The sequence below is a fragment of the Cynocephalus volans genome, chromosome 2 (genome assembly GCF_027409185.1).
Source record: "Cynocephalus volans isolate mCynVol1 chromosome 2, mCynVol1.pri, whole genome shotgun sequence".
NCBI classification, from domain to species: Eukaryota; Metazoa; Chordata; class Mammalia; order Dermoptera; family Cynocephalidae; genus Cynocephalus; species Cynocephalus volans.
In genome coordinates, this window is record NC_084461.1 from 77,827,350 (window position 1) to 77,850,547 (window position 23,198).

Consider the following 23,198-nt stretch of genomic DNA (forward strand, 5'->3'; position numbering starts at 1 on the left):
CCTGTGTCAAAGTACTGGAATTTCCCTCTGCGATACAGAAAAAGATTTTTAAATATGGAGATACAGCTGGGATATTTTTATGACTAAGACTGAAATCACAAAGCTGGATCAAGTTTATTTATGTCTATAAAAACTTTTAACATAGACCCAGACAAATAAACTAAATCTTGATTATAGACATCTAACAACAGCAAATTGGGGTTTTCTTCCTGTCTTCTGTTTCACCTACATTATGAGAACAGTATTTGAAACCAATGGGGTTTATTTTAATTGCAGAAGGCAATGATAATTTTTTTGGTTCCATTTTATATCATGTAATATTAATACCAAGCATTCTGCATTTTATGTTTGTGCAATGGTTGTTAGTGCCTGCATGACATTTAAAAAATTTTGTTCAAGAATAAGGATTCATTGCTTTTTGTATCTGTAAACAATACTATATTTTATTACATATAAAATTTTTCTTATTTTGAAAACAATAGACTTTGTAAAATTTTTACTTTGAAATATTATAAATATTTGTGACTTTGAAGATATGTTACAGGACAAAGAAACTACTTTTTTCTATCGTACTGTGTTTCTAAGTTTCAACTAAAAATTTTATATATGAACAAAAATCGTTATTACATTATTTCCTTCCCCTTTCCCTCCCTCCCTCTCTCCCTCCCTTCCTTTCTTCCTCTTTTTCTCCTGCACTTCTTCCCTTCCTTTCATTCATAGGTTACTGCAATAATAAAAATCACCATAGTTGATGATGCTGAATTTGAACTCGTGGAGACATTCAGTCTTTCCTTAATCAGTGTGGCTGGAGGTGGCAGACTTGGTGATGATGCTGTGGTAACTGTTGTTATTCCACAAAATGATTCTCCATTTGGAGTATTTGGATTTGAAGAAAAGACTGTAAGTTTAATACATCAGGGGAGTGGCTTGCCTCAGGCTCATTTTTCATATAATTTTTCCTACAACGGTATTTTTTATTTTTGTTTTGAAACTCTTCATTACCCTTTATTCATGAGTCTCTTCTCAAGGCTTTTTTGAATTGGCTGTTGAAGTAGGGGGCAATCCTGCATCCTATGCACATAGTTTGATATTAATGAAAGTTACAAAATGGGAACATATTTCTATGTAGTAGGCATAGTAGACCAAGATTACTTTCTGTCCAGACCTTCTCTTCCCTGCCTGCCCTACTGCCAGGCCACCATCCTGGTCACAAAGCAGGATTCTGTCATGGGTCTGGGTGTTGCATCCCAGAATGGCCTTAGCTTGTGAGAGATTTGTGTTACCCATTGTTCTTGTACTCTGTTGTGACTTATATTGAATAATATACCACAGGCACCCCCAGATCATGTGTTTCTCTGTATTTCTTCCTTCTATCTTCAAATTGGGTGTTTTCTTTCAAGATCTGAAGGAGGGAGCCTAATTATTATTGGTCCAATCACTGAAGGAGAAAAAACAAGCTTAATCAATTATGAGAATTAAATATTTGTGCAGCCAGGTTTGATGACTAATACTCAATTATCTCCACATCTTAAATATGAAGCACTGCAAGCCCTATTATAATTATTATTACATGATGATTATGTCATAATTATTATAACTTTACCTTTCAAGGGAAATTTCAAAATGAAATAATTATAAAAATATTTGGATAATTTCCATATACTTAGCAACTTTTCTGGCTCCATATGTTGTCATTCCCTTTATTTAGTCACTTATTACCCCTTACTTACGGGTAATCAGTAATTTACTATAGATTATTTCTCATTATAAACCAGTTGCTGTAATGCCCATTGTCTTTACTGTCCTGCGGATGCAAGGCTCGACCTACAACTTTCCTGTCAGGACTGGGCTTCCTATATGCTCCAAAATTTAAATATAAGCTAATAATTGCTTAATGATTTGGTCATTGAATGTCAATAAGAAAATGGGAAACATAGAAGGACAGAACACACTTTTGTTATAGCCCAATGAGACTCTTTTTCTTCCTAGGGAAAGAAATAAGCAGAAATAAGTATTTGTAAAGAGTGGTGGATTGGCTATAGAGTAGCAGTGAATATCTTCCAGGCAACATAAAGTCTGGGACAAAAGTGTAAAGAGAAGAGTAAAAGTATCCACGTTAGTACCCTCAGATAGACATCATTAATATTTTGTTGTATTTCCATCCAGTCTTTCTTTGTGTATATGCAAAGAAATATTTTAGTACACATGAACATGTAATTTATTTTTCATAAACTTTCTATTAGCTTCTGAGTTTAGATTAAAAGATCAGGTTCAGTGTTCAGATTTTCAACTGATGAAAACTTATAGTGATATTTTTGCTTTTATCTTCACATTTTTGGATTTAGGCATTGGACAATATGCTTAAAATCTCTTCTTACTATTAGGGAAAATGAAGAGTTACATTACTATTCATAAATAATTTTTGTTTATTCATTTTATCTTAACTGCTGTCATAAACTTTAGTGCTCTAAAACTAGTTTAAGCACATTTGGTGTGGGAAATAATATCTTATTGTAATAGCCTCAAATTTCCAATTTGTCTTAGAGTCTAAAGATAAGATTTAGGTTACCCAACCCCCATTGTGTTATTCCTCATAATCCTTGTTATGAGGAATAAATGAGTTGATATATGTAAGGCACTTATGCCTGGCTGTGCACTCAGTCGGTGTCAATTGCTCTTTTTCTTGTTGCTAGTATTAGTGGTAGCTTGTTGCTCAGCCCTTGGTGGCTGCTTTCTGTATATCCTATATTTCTTACTGCATATGTCTCTTGATAATGTGGAATTTATCTTTTAATATCTGCCTAAGATATACAGTATTGTGCAAACAACGAACATTCTGTTCATATCAGTTGGTGACACAGACTAGATTCAGAACTGAAGAACATTGAAAAAAATATCATTAGCTTAAATCTGTCAAAATTAATAAGTTGCTCACAAGGTTGTTGTGTTAAGTATAGCAAAGCACTGGCAATAGCAGAGACCCATGGAAATCTGCTTGTGAAACCTAAACCAACATGTTCCATCTATGGAATCAAAAAAGACATATATGAGGGTACTTCAAAAAGTTTGTGGAAAAATAGAATTAAAAGATAATGAGTCTCTCCATGAACTTTTTGAAGACCCCATATAAATGGAGTTTATTTATAATGGATTTTCTTTTTTCTTTTTTTTTTTTTATTTCTTATTAAATATCTCTGGTTTCTGAGGAGTGGTATGAACAGCACTGGGCATGGAGTCAAAATATCTGAATTAGGTTCCAGGCTCCTCATCTCCAAATGTATATTTATATCTGGCCTTCGAATTTCAAAGACTTGAGGCTTAAATAAGATAAAGTATATGCAAAAACACACATAATAGAAGCTCAGATTTATTGGCCACAAATCTCTGCTCTTGGTACCAATGAAAAATCTCATGAAAACAAGACAAAACAAGATTGATTGCATCGTATGTTTGTTAAGCTTCCATCTATTTTGAAAGGGAAAGCATTGTTATATTTTGTATTTACATAACAGATGGATATTATAGTTTCAATCTGGACTTTGCTTAACAAAGTCAATAGATTTAATTTACCTTGAACCAGGTCTCTTTATTAGGACTTGTGGCAAAAGTAAATAGTACTGGTAAATTAACATATTGTATCTCCTTCTTTCTTTGTATCAGGCTAATAAAACCTCTTTTAAACTTGAACTCACTAAAGTTGGTAAAATGCATTTAATTCAGAGGACAGTTGAGGTCTGTTTTGTGTAGGAGTCTGACTGCTGTAACAAAGAACCCCCGAATCTCAGTTTCTTTGTGTTATTACTTATTAGTGTTTATTTCTTCCTCCATGCAAGAGTACTCCATCAGTATTTCTAGTTGGGTGGCTCTTATGGACACCTCTTCTCCAACTGGCAACTCAAGCATAAGACTCCTTCCATCTGTGACTCTATCCACTCTATTCTCTGGGAAACGGGAAAAGAGAGACTGTGGGAGGTTGTATGTAAGTTTATGGCTAGAGTGTCAGCAGCATGTATCACTTCCACTTATATTCTTTTGGCCAAAATTCAGTCACTTGGTCCACCTAATTGCAAGAGAGAAGAGGAAATGTCAAGTAGTTGAGTGTCTAGGAAAAAAGGAAATGGGGTTTGGTGAAACTTTTTTCTGTCACGTGATTGTAATATGCCATGAATAAGTTCTAAATTCAAAAACTGTAGTCATTGTAAACAGAAATAAGATTCTGTTTGTTTCTCCTGCTCTTTTTTTCCTCCCTCACTGGATTTTCTCTCTTTCAGGTAATGGTTGATGAATCCCTTTTGTCTGATGACCCTGATTCATATGTGACATTGACAGTTGTCCGGTCCCCAGGAGGAAAAGGAGCTGTGCAACTTTGGTGGACTGTAGATGAGAAGGCTAAAGATAATCTTAGTCCTTTGAATGGGACGCTTTATTTTAATGAGGTATAGTCAGCATTAGGACTCCTGTACAATCTTTCTCTAATTTGTCTTTGATTTTCTTTTGCATGGTATTACTTATGATTTCATATGATAGTAGTCAGTATATCTGGAACTTTTTTTGAAATCCATATGCATTGTGAGAAAAAAAATCACATGTGCACGTACACACACACACACACACACACACACACACGCAAGCATAGAAATCCCTAGATATCTGAACCCTGCCTCCATCCCACCACAAAACTGCCCCTTCTCTCACATTTCTTCTCTTGATTAAAGGCAAAGCCCATCAACCAGTCAGACATCTGAGTGCCACCTCCAGCTCTCCCCTTCCTGTAATACTTGCATGTATTTAGTCACTGAGTATGGTCAATTTTTCCTGTTAAACATGCTTTCTGATTGTTTAGAACTTTATACTGAATCAAAATATTGCATACCATAATAACAGAAAGACAATCTCACATTTACAAAGACTCATAATTTTTAACAACCATGTACACTTTGAAAAAATGATTGAGGTGTTATTTCAGCCAATCAAAAAACTTAATCAAAATAAATAATTTAAGAATGGAAAGCACATTACAGTCCGTCTCCTTGTGTTCCCGCCTCCCATAGTGATGACAAGTGAAGGTGACAATAGACAGGTCCAAGATCTCTTTGTGCATGTAATTGGTTCCTACCACCACTGGGAATAACTCCTCTTTCCAAAGTCCTATAAAGCATTTGTAAATGTTGTATTTGTTTATGTCTGATATTTTCCCCCAACAAGTAAGGCTATCCTTTTTCAGAGGATAGAATCAGGATGTTTGTCTACAGAGTCAACCATTTCCATCTGGTTGTTTGGTCACCAACTTGGTATATTTCATGTACAAGTGCATTTCATGTTCAGCTTCACTGTTGTATATCCAGGTCTGAAGTACCCATGTCTCCATGGGTTCTGATTTGGTTTTGATGATATCTGCAGTCTTCTCCCAATCCTGATCAAGGCTAGTGGTATCTCTTCCAGCAGTTCTGCACAGGTGGATCTCTGTTCCCACAAAGCATCCTCATAGCAACTTAGTGCTCACATTGGCAATAGAGATACTAGTCTGCAGGAGCTATTAGACCTCACATACATCCCAGATTGTACCAAGATTTACTGTGTAATAGTTTCCTGGACTGCCTCAAAATGTTACAGTGACTGCAGGGTCAACAGTGCCCCACTTATAGGAAAATTCTCACAGTAGTTTTGTTCAGTCCTACCTTGGTAATAGGTTGAAGTTCTTTCTTCCTTTTTCTATCTGCACACAGGATAGCTCCATACTCTGTTTACAGAAATGAATGGTCTGCAAGTGATAAATTAGTGGGGCTTTGCCTTCCCTGGGAAGAAGATTTTGGAATGTAGATTAGTGTCAGGAGGCTTTTTAGGGAGTGCTTTTGGGATCAACACTGTGTAAGTGAAAGAAGCATGATTGGGATGGGGTGAAGGCAAGCTGTGATACAGTCTTAAACTGACGCTACAGTTTGTTCTGAAGAGGGACTAACTCTTCACAGCTGTCCTGATTTGAAGCAAGGGTGAGCTTTATATTCTGTGCTGAGCAGTCATGGGATGTGGACCATGCCAGAAAGAGGATCTGACCCTGCAGGAGGGGACTTTTCTCAAACGAGGCAGTTTCCAGAGGAGCCTGACAGATGAGAGCTGGAAACACTCCCTACAAATGGGGTAATGAATTCTTTGCTGAAGGGGATCTTAGTGGACATCAGAGCATCCAACACAGAGATCTAGGGTAGGGCCATGCTCAAGAGAAGCTTACTCTAGGATCCCCTTCCACTCTTTCCCTTAATATTTTATGAATAAATGAATAAACGTTATCTTTCTCCTTCCCACTTTGACCTTTTCCCTCTACCCATTCCTGCCTCCGTCCCATCCCTTCTACAGGTGTTGACCCCAAGTGTACTCACTATTATTCCTTCCCTTTCTTGTCTTTCTCTTAGCTCAGTAATTTCTTAGAAAGTTTGCTGAGTTTTCAGTGTAGGCTGGGAGAGGTAAAATGGTCTTTGGGGAGAGAAAAAATAAAGGAAAGGATATATGCAAGAACGACTACATTAATAGTTTGAGACATATCTGTGACAGGGTGTGGTGGAGTGACAGTCGGCCCAGCCTGTACTTCCTTGCCCTCCCGACACTGGCCGGGGACGCCCCATGCCACCAGCCCCACCAGAGAATCTCAGAGGGAGTGGGAGGGGAGGCCGGCCCGCAGGCCCCAGGAAGCCCCACGCCGGGCCAAGCAAGTAGGAAGGCTCAGTGAAGAGCCGAGCGGAGCCAGGCTGGAGCTGCCAGCACCTGGGAAAATGGAGGCAGTCCCGGGGCGGTGAGTGACCTGGTGATGCAAGCGGAAGCTGGGTGGGCGTCAGCCCCCCGAGCAGGGCTGGGCCGGGGGTCACTCACAGGGCTGTGCCAGGTCAGGCGCTCACTCTCTGCCTCTGGTTTGTCGCCTTTCCCGTTCTCGGCCGCTGCTGCCTCAGGCTGTTCAGTCGGTCCCGCGGCGCGGCTCAGGCGCTCCCAGGAATCTTCTTTTATGCTGGCCTGAAACCTCGAATCCTGAATAGTGCAGCTGGCCGCCTTCAGCGCGGCCCCGGCCTCTGGGATCCTGTCTGCATCCACAGCAGCCCTGGCGCCGTGTTCCCTGTTTAGAGACTCGCTTTTGCAGCTAAGAAACAGTTCTTTTCCTGCTCCATACTTCAAAGCTGTTGCCGGTAAATGAGGCAGCCTCTCCTGCCGAGGGCAAAGTGGCAGTCACCCCCCACGACCGGCCAGCAGCTGCGGTCCTCCCTTAAGAGATGGCAAGAGGAAGGTCCTCAAGTTTCCCGGCTGCCTGAGGCCCAGTGGCCGCCTTTTCCACCTCAGCTACTCCGCGCCAACCGCCACAGCCACCGCCATCTTGAAAAAACCCTTGCTCTTTTTACTTTACAATTTATCTTAAACATTTATTTAACATACTAGCCAAAATCCACTACATTAAAAAATTGGTTGCATATTTTCTGTTGCATAGATTCCCCTCGGTATTTGATACTATTAGGTTTCTTCACGATCCCTCTGTTTCACCAAGTTTTTCTGTAGTTCTGACACTTCTTATCTCTCTGTGATTAACATTTTTTGCTTAGTGTTTCATTCTCTCTAGTTTCCCTTTCTGGACTGTTTATACGCTATAGCAGACTTCTTCTATCACCTATATTTATATCATTTTCATTTACTTTCCTTTTTTTCCAGTCTTGATTCTCTTGTGATGCTGGAAATAGCCACTGAAAAGTAAAAAGGATACAGATTTTATAGCTAGCTAGACCTTAATTCAAGTCTTCACCCCACCATTTCATACCATGTGACTTTAGGAAAATTGATTAATTTCTTTCACATTTGGTTTCCTGCTTGCGAAATGAGGATAATAATGGTTAACTTGAGCAAGGGCTCTGAGGAGCACGTGAAATAATGTTTGTGAAGAGGCTAACCAACTTCCTGACACTTAGAAAGTGCTTTATAAAATAGCTGTAACTTAGAAAAAAAATAATGAAATAGCAGTTTGCTACCTCAACTTAATATAGTGAAGCCTAACTCCTTTTCCACATTGTTTGATTAAAAAATTAGGGGCTTTGAACTTCAAAAACTAGGAAACAATTTATATATTTTTTTTCCTGAGGTAGCCTATTGCGGCATTTCCCAAACTGCTGCTGTGCACTGCTCTTCTGCAGAATGGGAATAACTATTCTAAATTTCAAAGAAAAAAAAGTCCATGTTTAAATAGATTAGGGACAATCTTGATTCCCATGATTTAGCAGTAATGAGAAAAAATTCACAATGGGGGAAAAAGTATAAAATAACTAAGAATACATTTAGCCAGAAACAAGTTGGACCTATATGAAAACAAAGAAAAACAAAATCTTAAAAGTGAAGGTAAAAGAAAATTGAAATGTGTTTGCAAAATATCAGATTCCTGGATGGAAAACTAAATTTAATTATGAATTAGACCCCTTTATTGCTACCTACAGGTAGTTTTGTTAGGAAGGTTCTGCTGCTAACTTAGCACTGGCAAAACATGCCATGAGTTGGATGTGCAGTGATGATAAACGATGACAGGCATTTCAGGACTGTTGATTACAAGATCATTCATAGCTTTCTTTTCTTGCTTTGAATGGAACTAACTGTCCCTTAGGAATATTAAACCTGTGACCTTGTCTGTTTACATCATGGTATGCCTATTTAGCTCTCTTCAATGAATTAGACTTTGAATGGCTGCGAATTTTCAGTTAGTTTAGGAGTTGAGTTGAATTTTTTTTCTGTTCTCCCTGTTAAGAACCTAAATAGGATTTATAGTCAGAGCTGATTTTTATATAGTAATTCTTTCTAGATACAACCTGCAATTCTAGGCAACAAAAAGAACATGCTTTAAAAATATTTCTGGACATAAACATTGTTCTGCTAATAAAAACACCCAAAATTTCTTTTTAGTCAATCTGGAAAATTTATTGTCTCTCTCATTTGCTGTAGACTGAGTCCCAGAAGATCATTGCATTACACACACTTCAAGACACTGTGTTGGAGGAAGACAGGCGTTTCACCATTCAGCTGATATCAATTGATGAGGTAGAAATATCTCCAGTAAAAGGTAAGAGAAATTCACTTTTTTGGAAATTAGATCCTCAGAAAAAATATAACCAAATAATCAGTAGTTACAAAAATAAGCAATGTTCGGTTTTCTAATCCCTAAATTATTTACTAAAACATAAAGGTATCATTTTTGACCTATATTACAAGTAAAGAATTTTGAAATTGAAATTATAATACACAATGTTGGTAAAGTCATAAGTCGATGATTTCATAGTGCTTAGCTGTGTGATTTTTTTAAACTAAAGATGTTCATTGTAGCAATTTTTATAAAAAATGATATGAAAGGGTTCTAAATGGTCCAACAGCAGAATACTAATGTAACAGAATACTATTCCATTCAAATACAACCATTCAAAATGATGTAGCAGAAAAACCCCTAATTACATTAAAAATTAAGAACACTTAATTACATGGATAATTGTTATGTTAATAGAACAGGCTTCATAACAACATGCTCAGTGTAATTCCATTTTTGTCATGTGCATGTCTCACATAAGTTTGGAATTGTTTACTTGAAATGTTAATTGTGGTTTTTGATTGCCTATATTTTCTAAAATATTTACAATTGTAAGTAGAGCTGAAATAAACATGGGAGTACAGGTGTCCCTTTGACAAGATGATTTCCATTCCTTTGGGTGTATATATAGTGGGATTGCTAGGTCATATGGTAGTTGTTTGAGGAATCTCCATTTTCTGTAATGGCTGCACCATTTTACAGTCCAGCAGTGTCGGAGGGTTCCCCTCTCTCCATATCCTCACCAGCATTTGTTATCCTCTGTCTTTCTGATAGCCAGTCTCACTGGGGTGAGATGACATCTCAATATGGTTTTGATTTGCATTACAATGATCTTATATTACTTTTGTAATAAAATATTATTTTAAAACTTAACGTATGTTTGGTATTATAGCCTTCCTATACCTATTTTTATCTTAAAGTAGTTACTCAGATATTTTGACACTTCAAAAATAGGCATCATAATTCTCATTTGCATATGGTTCATATGATGATTTGTTTCTTGGATCTGCAGAGAAGAAATTAATGATGGGTTTTTTGTGTTGTAAGCAATAACCATCATATTGGTTATTGTTATGAAGGCACTTCAAGAAGTTCATGGAAAGATTTATATTACCTTTCAATTCCATTTTTCCATGAACTTTTTGAAGTATTCTCATCCATGTCTTTTTTTGCCATCAAGAAATCCATCCTGTGCAAGGGCCTGTGGCTAAAAGCAGATTTTTGTCTCCAAGGCAAATCTCAAAATTGTACAGAGTATCACAGTATATACTTAGGATATTTATTCTTTCGCATTTTTATCTACTTTCCAACAAGCCTGTCGAGAAGTCATATTATAGCTCCATATTATTCCATAAGTCTTAAATTGGCTCAGTTGTCTACATCACCTTAAAATGACACGGTTAATGTCACGTAGGCTAACTAGATATATGAATAAAAATATATCAGTGGCTCAGGGTAAATAGTCTATCAATATAAAAAATTTTTTAACATATTTCTGTCTAACTGACTTATTAGCATATGACTAACCACTCTTGGTTTCATCAAATCATTGCCAGAGAAAGTGAGAGTACAATAATCCAGCTCTTTGTTTTATGAAACCCAAATGTATACTTTTGGAAACAGTTTTTTCTAGTTACTGCTAAATTATCATATAGATACTCAAACTACTTGATAACAGTTTTTATTTTCATTTTCATAGAAATATTTGACACAGTATTGTAAATGCTTATTATTAAATGTTAGAATCAGAAAATTAAAAGGAAAAAAGTGCCCTCAAGAATTCTTGCTTTTGCCACGTAGTCAGTTGACATAGCCACATAGCCAATTGTAGAGAGCTGCAGAATGGTTACTGTAGAAGTGAATTAATGCAAATGGTAGAGTAGCACTTGCTTATCATGGCGGTGATGGTGAAATTAGTGCTTCACTAAACTGTGATCTTGAGCAAGTTATTTGCCTCTGTGTCTTCAGTGTGCTTCAGTGTCCTCATAGGTAAAATGAGAATATTAGTGCCTAACTTTTATAGCTGTCACGACGATTAACAGGGTTAATTAACTAGGTTAGTATATGTGAAGCACTTGGAACGTTGCTAGGCATATGCTAAGTGCATGCATGTGTTTGCTACAAAGCAGCATATATCATCTTCAATTCAGGTAGCGCATCAATAATCATTCGAGGAGACAAAGGAGCATCAGAGGTTGGGATAGCGCCATCATGTAGGCACATCCTCATTGGGGAACCCTCCAACAAGTATAATGGTACTGCTATCATCAGGTAAGGGCTTCATAATTTTTATTTGCCTCCATGGGGGTTATGAAGTTTTATTTAAATAATCAGCATTAAATATGTCACTCTTAATACATACATAGTCTTCAAGCATTGTCATTTTATATATTGGTAACATCCTGTGGAAAATAGAACAAACATTCGGCAGAAATTGAAAATGTATCCTGACCTATCTTGAAGTTCGGTCACGAGGAGGTTTCTGACTTTTTGGTGATTTGCATGACTTGGTTCAAGGAAAGCACACAGAGTTGAGATCAGAAGATCTATGCTTTCACCCCATTCTGTCACTAAACATGTGCTGTAAGAGAATAACTTCATCTCTGTAAGCTGGTGTGTCTAAGCTACAAAATCATTCCTTAGAAAATTATCAAGAGCAAACATTTTGACTCTAAGTGTTCTAAAATCAGGGCCTACCATACAACTAAAGTAGTGTAATCATAGGCAAGTTTGTTTTTCCCAAATTTTCTCATGAAGACTGGGACAGCAACTCTTAATGAAGTAGCTGGATTTGACTTCATACTTCGTGCTTTTGATGTTGCTCAAAGGTAATACTTTATCCTTTTCTATTATTATGTGCCTGTGTTAAGTGTTTACTGTTCTTTAGACAACTGTTAGGCTATTCATATTTTGTACCTTGTGTGGTGAGAGTCTATAAATACTTCCTTTTATTCCTTTAAACCTTTCACCTTCAGTGTTTGATTTTTGCCAGTATTCTTGTCAAGATAGATTTAACATACTTCGGATGTTACCATACTGGAATTAAAACAGTTTCTTTTGGTTTATAGTTGATAGATAAGGTTATTCAAAAGCATAATGTTCTTACAATAAGTGAAAATTGTTACTGTTGAAAGACACAGCAAAGATTTAGGAAAAGCATCTTCAGTGAAAATGTGTTGAATTTACATTTGTTTATTGTCGTAGCCTTGTTCGTGGCCCAGTGATATCGGGGGAGGTCACAGTTTTCTGGAAGATATTCCCTCCTGCTGTGGGGGAATTTGCTGAAACATCAGGAAGAGTGACAATGCGTGATGGGCAGTCTGCAGCCATTGTAGTGATACAGGTATCAACGTTTCTAGTTTCTATTACACTCTTTGCTCTGTGTGTTTGTGTGTGTGTGTGTGTGTGTGTGTGTGTGTGTGTGTGTGCTTATGGGTGGGAGTTGGGAAGGAGGTTAATATTACAGAGTTTGTTGTTATTTACCTGATAGGTGTTTTTATTTAAATTTTATAGATTCCACTGTTAATGGCTCTTTTTGTCTTTCTCTAGGCTTTGAATGATGACATTCCTGAGGAAAAGAATTTCTATGAGTTTCAGCTCACTGAAATCAGCGAGGGAGGAAAACTGAGTGAATCCAGCAGCACCGCCAACATCACGATGGTGGCCAGTGACTCCCCCTATGGCCGATTTGCCTTTACACATGGGCAACTTCGAGTGTCAGAAGAAGCACAGAAGGTATAGTGTGAAGTGCTTACAATTTTCATATCACTTTTGTTTTTGATATTGTGAATAATCTTTGAAATGTATTTCCTTGTTCCTATTCCAGAGTTTTTCACAAACTAATTAATTTGCTCCTAACATCATTATTTTAACATAGAATTTATATAATTTTATAAATTTATTTATCATTTTAACATAATCCTGATAAATAGAATATTTAATTAGAGACAATATTGTCTGGTAGATTAAACATTCAAATCAAATAAGAGGATGCTTTTCGCATAGGTTAACATCACAATCATTCGTTCGGGGGGATATTTTGGCCTCGTACGACTCTTCTACGAGACAGTGAGTGGGACAGCAGCAGCAGGCTTGGATTTTGTTCCTGCAGCAGGGGAGCTTCTCTTTGCAGCAAGGGAGCTGGTGAAAAGTCTGCATGTTGAAATCCTTGATGATGACCATCCTGAAGGCCCTGAGGAATTTTCTCTAGCAATTACAAAGGTGGAACTCCAGGGAAGGTAAAAGAAAAAAGGAAATTAGAAAAAAGAAGAAAAAGAAAGGGAATGAAAGAGTAAAAAAATGTAGTGTGGAGACTACTACTGAGCTGTTAAACAGGTCTTTCCCTGCACTTTCTCAGGTTGTGTGACATTAGAACAGGACATAGAATGGAAATTGTGGCAAAGACTGTTATTTTTTGCGATTTTCTAAAATGTGTATATTTTTTCCCATAAACTTGAAAGTACATGTTTCTGTTGTGTGAATGCGCTGTGGCTGGCCAGGGAATTGGACATGATATGGGCTTCTAGTAATTTGGTGAGGAAGTAGCCTAAGCGCTTCCCAAGTCAGAGGTCAGCTGGGATAGCAGAATTTGCTTCCCTATATTTCCATACTTGTGAAAGGAGTGAAGCAAGGGACATTTTCCTTGGTATATCTGAAAGCGGTATTGTCTTCTCTGTGGGTGAATGAGTAGATGCTTGCCCAGTAGCAGTTTTAAAGTGGGGAGAAATTGAGTCAAAGGTGGCTGGCCATTAACGCGTAACATGTTTTCAGTGAAGATTGAGAATGAACCATAATGAGTCCTTTTCATTTCCCGATTTAGTGGGGCAGACTTGATTGACAAGGCCAGAAAACACCTTTAGCATGCTTAAATATCCACAGGTTGAGAGCTCACAGGTTAAGCAGCCCTACAAGCACCTCTGCATGGATAGCTTACACAGAACCCGGGAAGGTGGGACCTTCAGCTAGAATAATGTTTGTATTTATAGAAGTCTTAAAGGAAGAAATTTTTCTTATGCATTAAAATATTTTTTTGCATTTGTTATATAAATACCATGCTTTAAAAACTTTTTTAAGCAAAAATATTTCACTCATTGATTCAGGTAGAGTGTATATCATCCCATCTGGGAAAAAATATTGTGGACTCACATACACTTCAAATCTTAAATTTCCCAAAAATGATTCTGTATTTGGTGATTAGAATGAATTTGTATGTATATTAAATTGTTAAAATTCAAGCTGGTCACTGACTGTTTTAATTAAATAAGTGCAATTTCGTAAATGTTGCTCATTAAGTGTGAGAAAGTATTTGTGTTATTGATTAACTAGGGTTTGGAGATTTTGCCTTCTCTGCTACCCTTAAAAAAAGCAGTTTCTACTTAAGTTAAATTCTGGAGAAAAGAGTTTTTCCTTCCAGAGAAATTTCTATGCTTTCTTCGATCTGAAAATGAAAGGAGTTGTATTAGTCCATTTTTGTTACTTATAACAAAATATATGGAACTGGGTATTTTGTAAGAGAATGAAATGTATTCCTTACAGTTTTAAAGGCTGGGAAGTCTAAAGTCCAGGGAACACATCTGGTGGGGGTCTTCTTTGGTGGTGGCTTTACAGCAATGCTGAGGTCTCCCATGGCAGAAAATGGCAGAGCAGAGAGAGAGTAACCTCTCATGTGCTCTTCTTTTAAAGTCCTCAGAACCACACCCTTGACCACCATTTTTAATCCACTCACTATGGCATGGTCCTACAATCTAATCACCTCTTCAAGGGTCCACCTTTCAATGACCATATTAGGATTTCCCACGCTCAACAGTTACAGTGGGAATTAAGCTTCTAGTATATGAACTTTGGGGGACACAATTCAATCAATCCACAGCAGTAGTATAATCCAGTGTGTTTCCCTTTTTGCCTAGTTGCTAGAAAACACACTGCTTTGGTATTCAGTTATGATACTAAGCTAACCTACAACCCATTTCAGACTACTACAGTTATTCTTATCATTTAATATTTTAATCCTGTTTTCTAATTTTACCTTATATATAATCTTATTATCCAGCTTTTAAACTTTCAATATGAGATAAGCTTAAGTACCAGGTAAATAAAATCTGGGAGTTGAAGGAAGAGCTAAAATGGTTTAGTGCCATTTTTTAGCTTCAGGAATTAAGGTAACAAACTCCCGGAAGTCAAAACTTTTGTTTGATGTGAACAATATCCATCTAAAAAAGAATCTTCTTTTGTAGAAATATGTCATTACACCAATAAAGTACCATCTGTATTAAAGAATAGTGGCATCGATTTTAATTGGTTTCCACAGAAATTAAAATATTTTCTTGAATCTTGATAGCTATCATGAAATTTGATTTGTGGGATGACATCATTATTTCTTTAAAGTAATCCTCTTACCCTAACACTGTAAATCTTTAGCCCAGATGGTTTACTAAGTTTGAGCAGACTCTGCCCAAAGGTTTGTTTTATGACAGCTTCTTCCCAATTTCCTAATAGTTTATTATCTTCCCATTTTCCAAGTTTAGTAACTTTATGTTAGTTTTGGTTTCACGCAGGCAGCAATAACTGGGAGCCGCACAGAAGTCTGTTTTAAAATGTTTCAGAAAAAAAAGAGTATCTTAGTGTTGAGGATCTTTAAAAGTATCACAATACTTAACTAGGATTAAGTAATAGGAGCTAAGAGGACCTTTTAATTCATGCTAAGTAATTATTTATTTATTTTATTTTTTTGTTGTTGTATTTTTATTTTTACTTTTTATGACTTTGCAAGAGGGTATGATTTTACCATCAGAGAAAATGGACTTCAGATAGATCAACCTCCTGAAATAGAAAACATCTCCATTGTTCAGATCATAATAATGAAAAATGATAATGCGGAGGGCATCATTGAATTTGACCCAAAGTATACTGCCTTCGAAGGTAGGTTCTGTCAGCTTCCTTGTAAGTAAGTAAGTTTACCACATCTTTTTGAATTACAAAATATCTGAACATGACACTCAGTTTGAATTTCCATGTATAAATTTTCTTGGTTGAGTGTATGTGTATGTACATATTTATATTTATTTTTCAAATATTTATTTTATATTTTTATTTATTTAATTACCCTAAAATATATTTTCAGTTGCCTTTGGGTAGTCTTGAACCTTACTGTGTATGGCAAAGCTAAATGGTTAGGAATGAGGCAACCTAGAAAAATTATGTATAACTTTAGGATTATTAAAATGTTTGTTTCAAACATTTTTATGAAAACCTTTCTAATTTATGCAATATTTAACTTCCTATGTGATTAGAAATTAGTGAATATTCACTTTCTAATGACTAATCACCTTTGAAATGAATATTTTACTGGACTGCAGATGCAGGTAGTATATGGATCCTTGATCTTACTTTCTCAAAACAGTTTCTGATTGCAGCTTGCCTAATATTGCCAGTTCTCCCCTCCTGTAGAAGCAAAGTACAGAATATATGGCTATATTCTCTCCTCGGTAGAGACAGATGGGTTGCCTTACTAGAAAATGATTTTATTCAAAGGCAGAATATGCATATAACTTTAAAAATAAATATGTTACCTTGATGCTGCAATTGATTTACTGACTTAATTGCATCTATCAAAATTTTTTGATTATGTAGCTGTTTTAGTCCGTTTTGTGTTGCTATGACAGACATACCTGAGACTGGGTAATTTATAAAGGAAAGAGGTTTATTTGGCTTATGATTCTGGGACAGCTGCATCTGGCACAGGCCTCAGGCTGCTTCTACTCATGGTGGAAAAACAGCAGGCAGCTGGCAGATACAAGCAGATCACATGGTGAGAGGAAGCAAGAGAGAGAGAGAGGAGGTGTCAGGGTCCTATATACAACAAGCTCTCGTGGGAACTAATAGAACCAGAACTCACTCACTACCCCTCCTCCCCCAGGGAGAGCATTAATCCATTCATGAGGGATCCGCCCCCATGACTCAATCAGTTTCCAACACTGCCACATTGGAGATCAAATTTCCACATGACTTTTGGAGGGGACAACACACCCACACTCCATCGGTAGCCATTTAAAAAATTCACCAAAAATTGCTTTAGGAGTTGGTTTATGATGACTTCATGAATAAGTCATGGAAGACATTACTATTTTGTGAACTTCAGTCTACAGCTAGTAAAAATAAGGTTGCATTTTTGCATTAAGAAATAAATGGGAATTTGAATTTTTTTTTCTCTGTTCACTGATTTCTGTTTGATTCACTGTCTTTGGCGAATTTGGGGCAATGGATATTTATAATTATAATGTAAGTTCAGTATTATTTAGCCATAGCTAATGTGCATTCTATTAAATGATATTTTAATATGCAGACATTAGCATAGCTTAAGAAGAAATAAAGGTATTTTTGAAAAGAATTTTTAAGTTGAAATCTAACAATGTGGATGCATTTTCGGATTCACAAGTAGATTTCATAGGAGCTGAAAATGTAATATTGTATTTATATTTGGACTTTAGAAAATTTATATGATAAATAAAAATAGCATAAACCTCATTTATTTATATTATTTATATTTCAAGTAAGTGTGTAGAAGCAATCCAGAATGGTTTCCTTTGAGTACACTATTTTAAGTGTTTTTGGTGTTCATCTAGCATTGTCTTAGAAAACAAGGGTCATTTATTTGTATGCTCTCACTCACACAGAGGAAGAATGTCTACTCTAATGACTGAATAAGTTATTTAAATTCTAACTTTTACTGCTTACTATAACTTTCAACATCTGGTAAGCTATATTCTTTCTAAAAAAAATGAATTATGAAATTTTCCCTAATCATTTTTTTAAAGTGATACATGATCTATGGAAAAATTGAGTGCTTACATCATACCATTATATTTAGTTGGTTTAATTTGGCTGAATCTTATAAAAATTAGTTGCTTTGTCTGGCATACCAGTTAATTCTAGATTCCCATTGCAGTGGAGGAAGATATTGGGATGGTCATGATCCCGGTGGTGAGACTGAGTGGAACTTACGGCCATGTGACAGCTGACTTCATCTCTCAGAGCTCCTCTGCTGTTCCTGGAGGTGTGGATTATATACTGCATGGCAGTTCAGTCACCTTTCAGCATGGGCAGAACTTAAGTTTTATAAATGTCTCCATCATCAATGACGATGAAAGGTCAGTAACATAGGGAATAACGTAGCTTACGTAAAGCGTGAATATTGCGTTCTATCCCTTACATATGTTTTTCACTCATAATAAAATTTTAGATAATACATGTGCCCATTGAGAAACAACAGATGACTTTTGGGGGTCCTGCGGCTAGGGAAAGAAGAGTTGGGAGACCACTGTGGTTGTATATGTCACTTTGTTTCAAATAGAGGAAACAATTTATGTTCCTCTAGACATAAAAATTCTAATCAGAATGTGGAAACATCCTTCAATTCAGTTACTTAATACATTAAGCAATTAAAAGGAGGGGAGGAAAGTCTAATAACTGTCCTAGGTTATGTAATATTGATGTTGATCATTCATGCTTTTAGCTGAGCACCCTCTCCTTACACTTGGTTTGTGACTACTGTGCCTTGAATATGTATGACCAATTTGGAAAATGACTAGTTATTTGGATTTTACAAGCACTTTAATATGTTTAGACTCACAGAATTGCTCCTTCTTGCTATGCAGCGAATTTGAGGAGCCGATTGAAATTCTGCTCACTGGAGCTACTGGTGGAGCGGTCCTTGGGCGCCACCTAGTGAGCAGAATCACGATTGCCAAGAGTGACTCTCCCTTTGGCGTTGTAAGATTTCTCAATCAAAGCAAAATTTCTGTTCCTAACCCCAATTCTACAATGATTTTATCCTTGATGCTGGAGCGGACTGGAGGACTCTTGGGAGAGATTCAGGTAGAGTTATTCTTCCCGTGGTTTTAAAAACAATTTTTGATAGACCGAGTATGGTGTTAGATTTTCTTATTCTGCAATATATTCATTTATTTGTTCATAATCAATGAGTAATATTTATTAATTACTTTGTAAGTGGAAAGTAGCTTCTGAGTTCAATGAAGTGCATAAAAATGTGTGAGGCAACAGCTGTTTTCAGGGAACTCTTGAGAGCAAGTTAGAAATTACGTGAATGATTCTGGTAAAATTCAGCAATTCAATAAATATTTGTTGAGTGCTTTCTATGTACCAGACCCTGTTCTAGGTACTGAGAACATACTGGTAAACTAGGAAGACCTCATCTCTGTTCTCATAGACTTTTCATTTTAGTAAGCAGAGTTGAACAGTAAACAAATAAGTAAAAAGAAAATTATCTGATAACAATAATGGTTCTGCTTGTAAAAGGGAGACACAATTGGGAGTGACCTGCTGGCTCTTTTGATTGGGTGGTGAGGGTGTGATATTTAAGCTGAAAGCTGGGTAATGACAAAGAAGTGGACATGTCATTGTTGGAGGGGTGAGCATTTGGGCAGAAGGAATCGTACTCCTGCAGAGGCACACCTGGCACGTTTGAGGGCTGGAGAGGCCCCTGTGGTGGGGCCTTGGAGGTGAGGGGATAACAGACAAGCTAGCAGAGGGCTCAAAAGGTGTTTGATCACATAGAACTTCGTGTGCCAGGTTAAAGATTTTATTCTAAGTGCAAATAGGATGCCATTAGAGAGTTTTAAGCAGGGGAATAATGTCACCGGATTGCCATTTACAGCAGCTCACTGCTGACTGCTGTGAAGAAAATGGATTGTCAGGAAGCTGGTGGGGTGGCGTAGAAGCAGAAAGGATGGTTAGGAGCTGTTGCTCTTTAGTGTCCAAGTCAGAACTGATGGTGACTCAAACAAGACTGGAGGAGAAAGAGATGGTGAGAAGTAAATAGATGTTGAATATGTTTTGGAGGAAAAATTCACTGGGCTGGAAATGGAGTCTGAGGGAAAGAGAGAAATCAAGGATACCTGCTAGAATTGTAGTTTGAGCGGCTGGACAGATTGTAGTGCTGTGCAGGGAGATGCAGAAGCTTTGGGCAAAGTCAAGAGTTCTGTTTGGCTATGTTCATTTGAGAGGTTATAGATGATACGAAAAGCATACAAATTTAAATTATACAAACTTAAAGAGTACGTTTTTATAACAAAAATTTGTTTCTTGTAAAATCTTGTGAAGATTCCTGTTCATTTTATGCTAGGAAATTAAATATAAACTCAACCTTCCCTATCTGTGGGTTCCATACTCATGGATTCAATCAACTGCAAATCAAAACTACTTGGAAAAGAAATCGTGTCTGTACTAAACACGTACAGACTTTTTTTCTTATCATTATTTCCTAAACAATGCAGTATAACAACTATTTACATAGCATTTACATTGTATTAGGTATTGTAAGTGATCTAGAGATGATTTAAAGTATACAGGAAGATGTGTGTAGGTTATATGCAAATATTATACCATTTTGAGTATCCCAGGATTTTGGTATCGATGGTCCTGGAACCAGTATTTAGAAGAGATTGCACACCCAGCAGACTTTTCACATTGTTTTATTGTCTTATTCATATAGGTTTTGATTTGCAGCAGGACAGTATTGTACTCTTATATTTTTAAAATGTTTTAATTTCTCTTATACGTATGAAATATATTTATATTTTTGTTATCCTGTGGCGCTGATAAATGATTAGGTATTGTTTTTCTTCTCTTGTTAGATAATGTTATCCATGAAAACTGATATTCTATAGATATGTAGTTATTTGCAAATGTTATTATTTTTAACAAATATATGAGTTGATGAAACAGGAATTTGCTGGAGATATTCTATAGTTGTCATATATACGTATATTTTTTCTAATACTGTATATCCTACAGTAATTCTTTGCTTAAAACTGATTATCTCTATTAAAAACCAAAAAACAAAAACATTCTGCAGGTGAACTGGGAGATAGTAGGACCCAATTCTCAGGAAGCCTTACCACCAGAGAACAGAGACGTTGCGAGCCCAGTGAACGGGTCCTTCTATTTTGGAGAGGGGGAAGGTGGAGTGAGAACCATAATTCTGACAATCTATCCTCATGAAGAAATTGAAGTTGAAGAGACTTTTGTTATTAAACTTAAACTTGTGAAAGGAGAAGCTAAATTAGACTCCAGAGCTAAAGATGTTACATTAACAGTAAGTCTCACTTTATTTTTCCCACAAAATTTTGAATTTAATGGATTTATCAGAAAATCCATTTACATTTTTAGAAACTCTACATGCTTATGATGAACTGAAAATTATAAAACCAAATGAAGTCATAATAATTCTGATAGGTCAAACTTTCTGGTTTTTATGTTAGTTCATTATGTAAAATTGGCTGATTATTGGCAATTAAAAAAAATTTAATATAGTGAAAAATACTTATTTCATAGCCCTTGAGAAAATTTGGTGTTTTTGGAGTATTCGGCAATTTTAGAGAGGAGGTATTTGTTCTATCATCCTAAACATTAGATATCTTTGTAATTAAAGTGCATAAAAATTATAAACTAGTTGTAAGTCAGATTGTTTGAAGGAATAATGGTACTTGTTCAGTTAGCACAATGACGTGGTGGTGGATCAGCCCTGAATTTAGTGTATTTGATATGAACCACCCAGTTCATCAGGGGCTACTGAAAACAATGAAGAGACACGATACTTTTTTTTTCTTAAGTTTGCAAAATACTCACATTTGGGGTAAATATCAGTTAAGTTTTCCAGAGAAATGGAACCAATAGAATACACACACACACACACACACACACACACACACACACGCACACTCACACGCACACAGAAGGAGAAAGAGAAGAGAGAAACACTTTAAGGAATTGGTTCACATGATTGTGGGAGCTGTCAAATCCAAAATCCACAGAATAGGCTGGCAGGCAGGAAACTCAGAAAAGAGTTGAAGGGCAGGTCAGTAGCCTTGAAACTCAAGCAGAATTCCTAAATTACAGCGTGGAGAATTCCTGGAATCCAGGAAACCTCAGTTTTTGCTTTTAAGGTCATCGGTTGCTTGGATGAGGCCCACCTACATTATTGAGGATGATCTCCTTAGAGTCACCTGATTGTAAATGTTAATCACATCTACAAAATACCTTCACAGCAACATGTAGACTAGTGTTTGACCAAACAACTGGGCACCTTAACCTTGCCAAGTTGACGCATATAATTCACCATCATAGGGCTTTTTTGCTTCTCTCCACATTATGCCATCGCTAGTAGAAAGAAATTAGCTGAAATTAATTGGCTAAATGTAGCAAATGTGAGATGAAGAAAGCAAAATCCTTTATCCTATCCTTTTGGGATGCTACAAAGTGGAGTTTTCTGGATACTTATTCCCATTATCCTTGGGGAATAAGAATCTACTTGTTTAGACAACAGTCAGTGTAATAAAGAAGTTTTTAAAAAATCAGGTAGCCAAGTGGATTATACTCAAGTGTCATTTCTGTTTCTTTCATTTCCTCAGCTTATCTGTGTATCAGTACATTGGACAGTGTAATTTCATCCATAGTTGTTCTATGTGTTTACTCTGCTCTCTGTTTATATATTTTAGATACAAAAGTTTGGTGACCCAAATGGAGTTGTTCAGTTTGCTCCTGAGTCTTTATCCAAGAAAACCTATTTGGAGCCACCGGCTTTGGAAGGGCCCCTGATCATTATTTTCTTTGTCAAAAGAGTTAAGGGCACCTCTGGAGAGATTACGGTATTATTTTTCATTTTGATTTTTGTAAGTAGAGTGCCAATTTGTCTAACAACTACGGTGAAGAGGGACAGAGAAACTGCAAGTTCTGGTTTAACTACAGTTTTGAGAAACTGAAGTTCCATGAGTTTTCAGAGATACTGAAAGGCTTCATTTAAGCACAGCCGAGCTCGTCAGCCAGCATCGACCTCTAGCTATCTCTCTAAATTAAATGTAGTTACAGCTAGTACAGAAAAATCTTCTTCACACTTGCTCATGAAGGACTGAACTATTCTGTATTTTGTTGTTTGTTATAACACGAAGACTTTCCTACTTAAGCCTCTCACTGATTTTTGTAAATTGCTTAAAATGTTCTTCAGGGCTTTGTTTCTCAATAGAATTTTTCCATTTAACAACTATTTTTTAATATGTTGCCCTTGTGTGATTATTGATCTAGAATGATT

At 36.5% G+C, this 23,198-nt stretch overlaps 1 protein-coding gene across 1 annotated transcript in view; it reads left to right on the forward strand.

Annotated features, from left to right (window-relative positions):
- Positions 1-23,198, forward strand: part of ADGRV1 (adhesion G protein-coupled receptor V1) — a 548,065-nt gene that overhangs the window by 144,275 nt on the left and 380,592 nt on the right. Inside the window, exons 57-68 of the mRNA XM_063086652.1 lie at positions 721-900; positions 4,272-4,436; positions 8,959-9,076; positions 11,245-11,365; positions 12,299-12,437; positions 12,644-12,829; positions 13,100-13,332; positions 15,864-16,012; positions 18,039-18,240; positions 18,748-18,967; positions 20,967-21,206; positions 22,609-22,758. Coding sequence (XP_062942722.1) covers positions 721-900; positions 4,272-4,436; positions 8,959-9,076; positions 11,245-11,365; positions 12,299-12,437; positions 12,644-12,829; positions 13,100-13,332; positions 15,864-16,012; positions 18,039-18,240; positions 18,748-18,967; positions 20,967-21,206; positions 22,609-22,758 — 2,103 coding nt within the window. The remainder of the gene's footprint in view (positions 1-720; positions 901-4,271; positions 4,437-8,958; positions 9,077-11,244; positions 11,366-12,298; positions 12,438-12,643; positions 12,830-13,099; positions 13,333-15,863; positions 16,013-18,038; positions 18,241-18,747; positions 18,968-20,966; positions 21,207-22,608; positions 22,759-23,198) is intronic.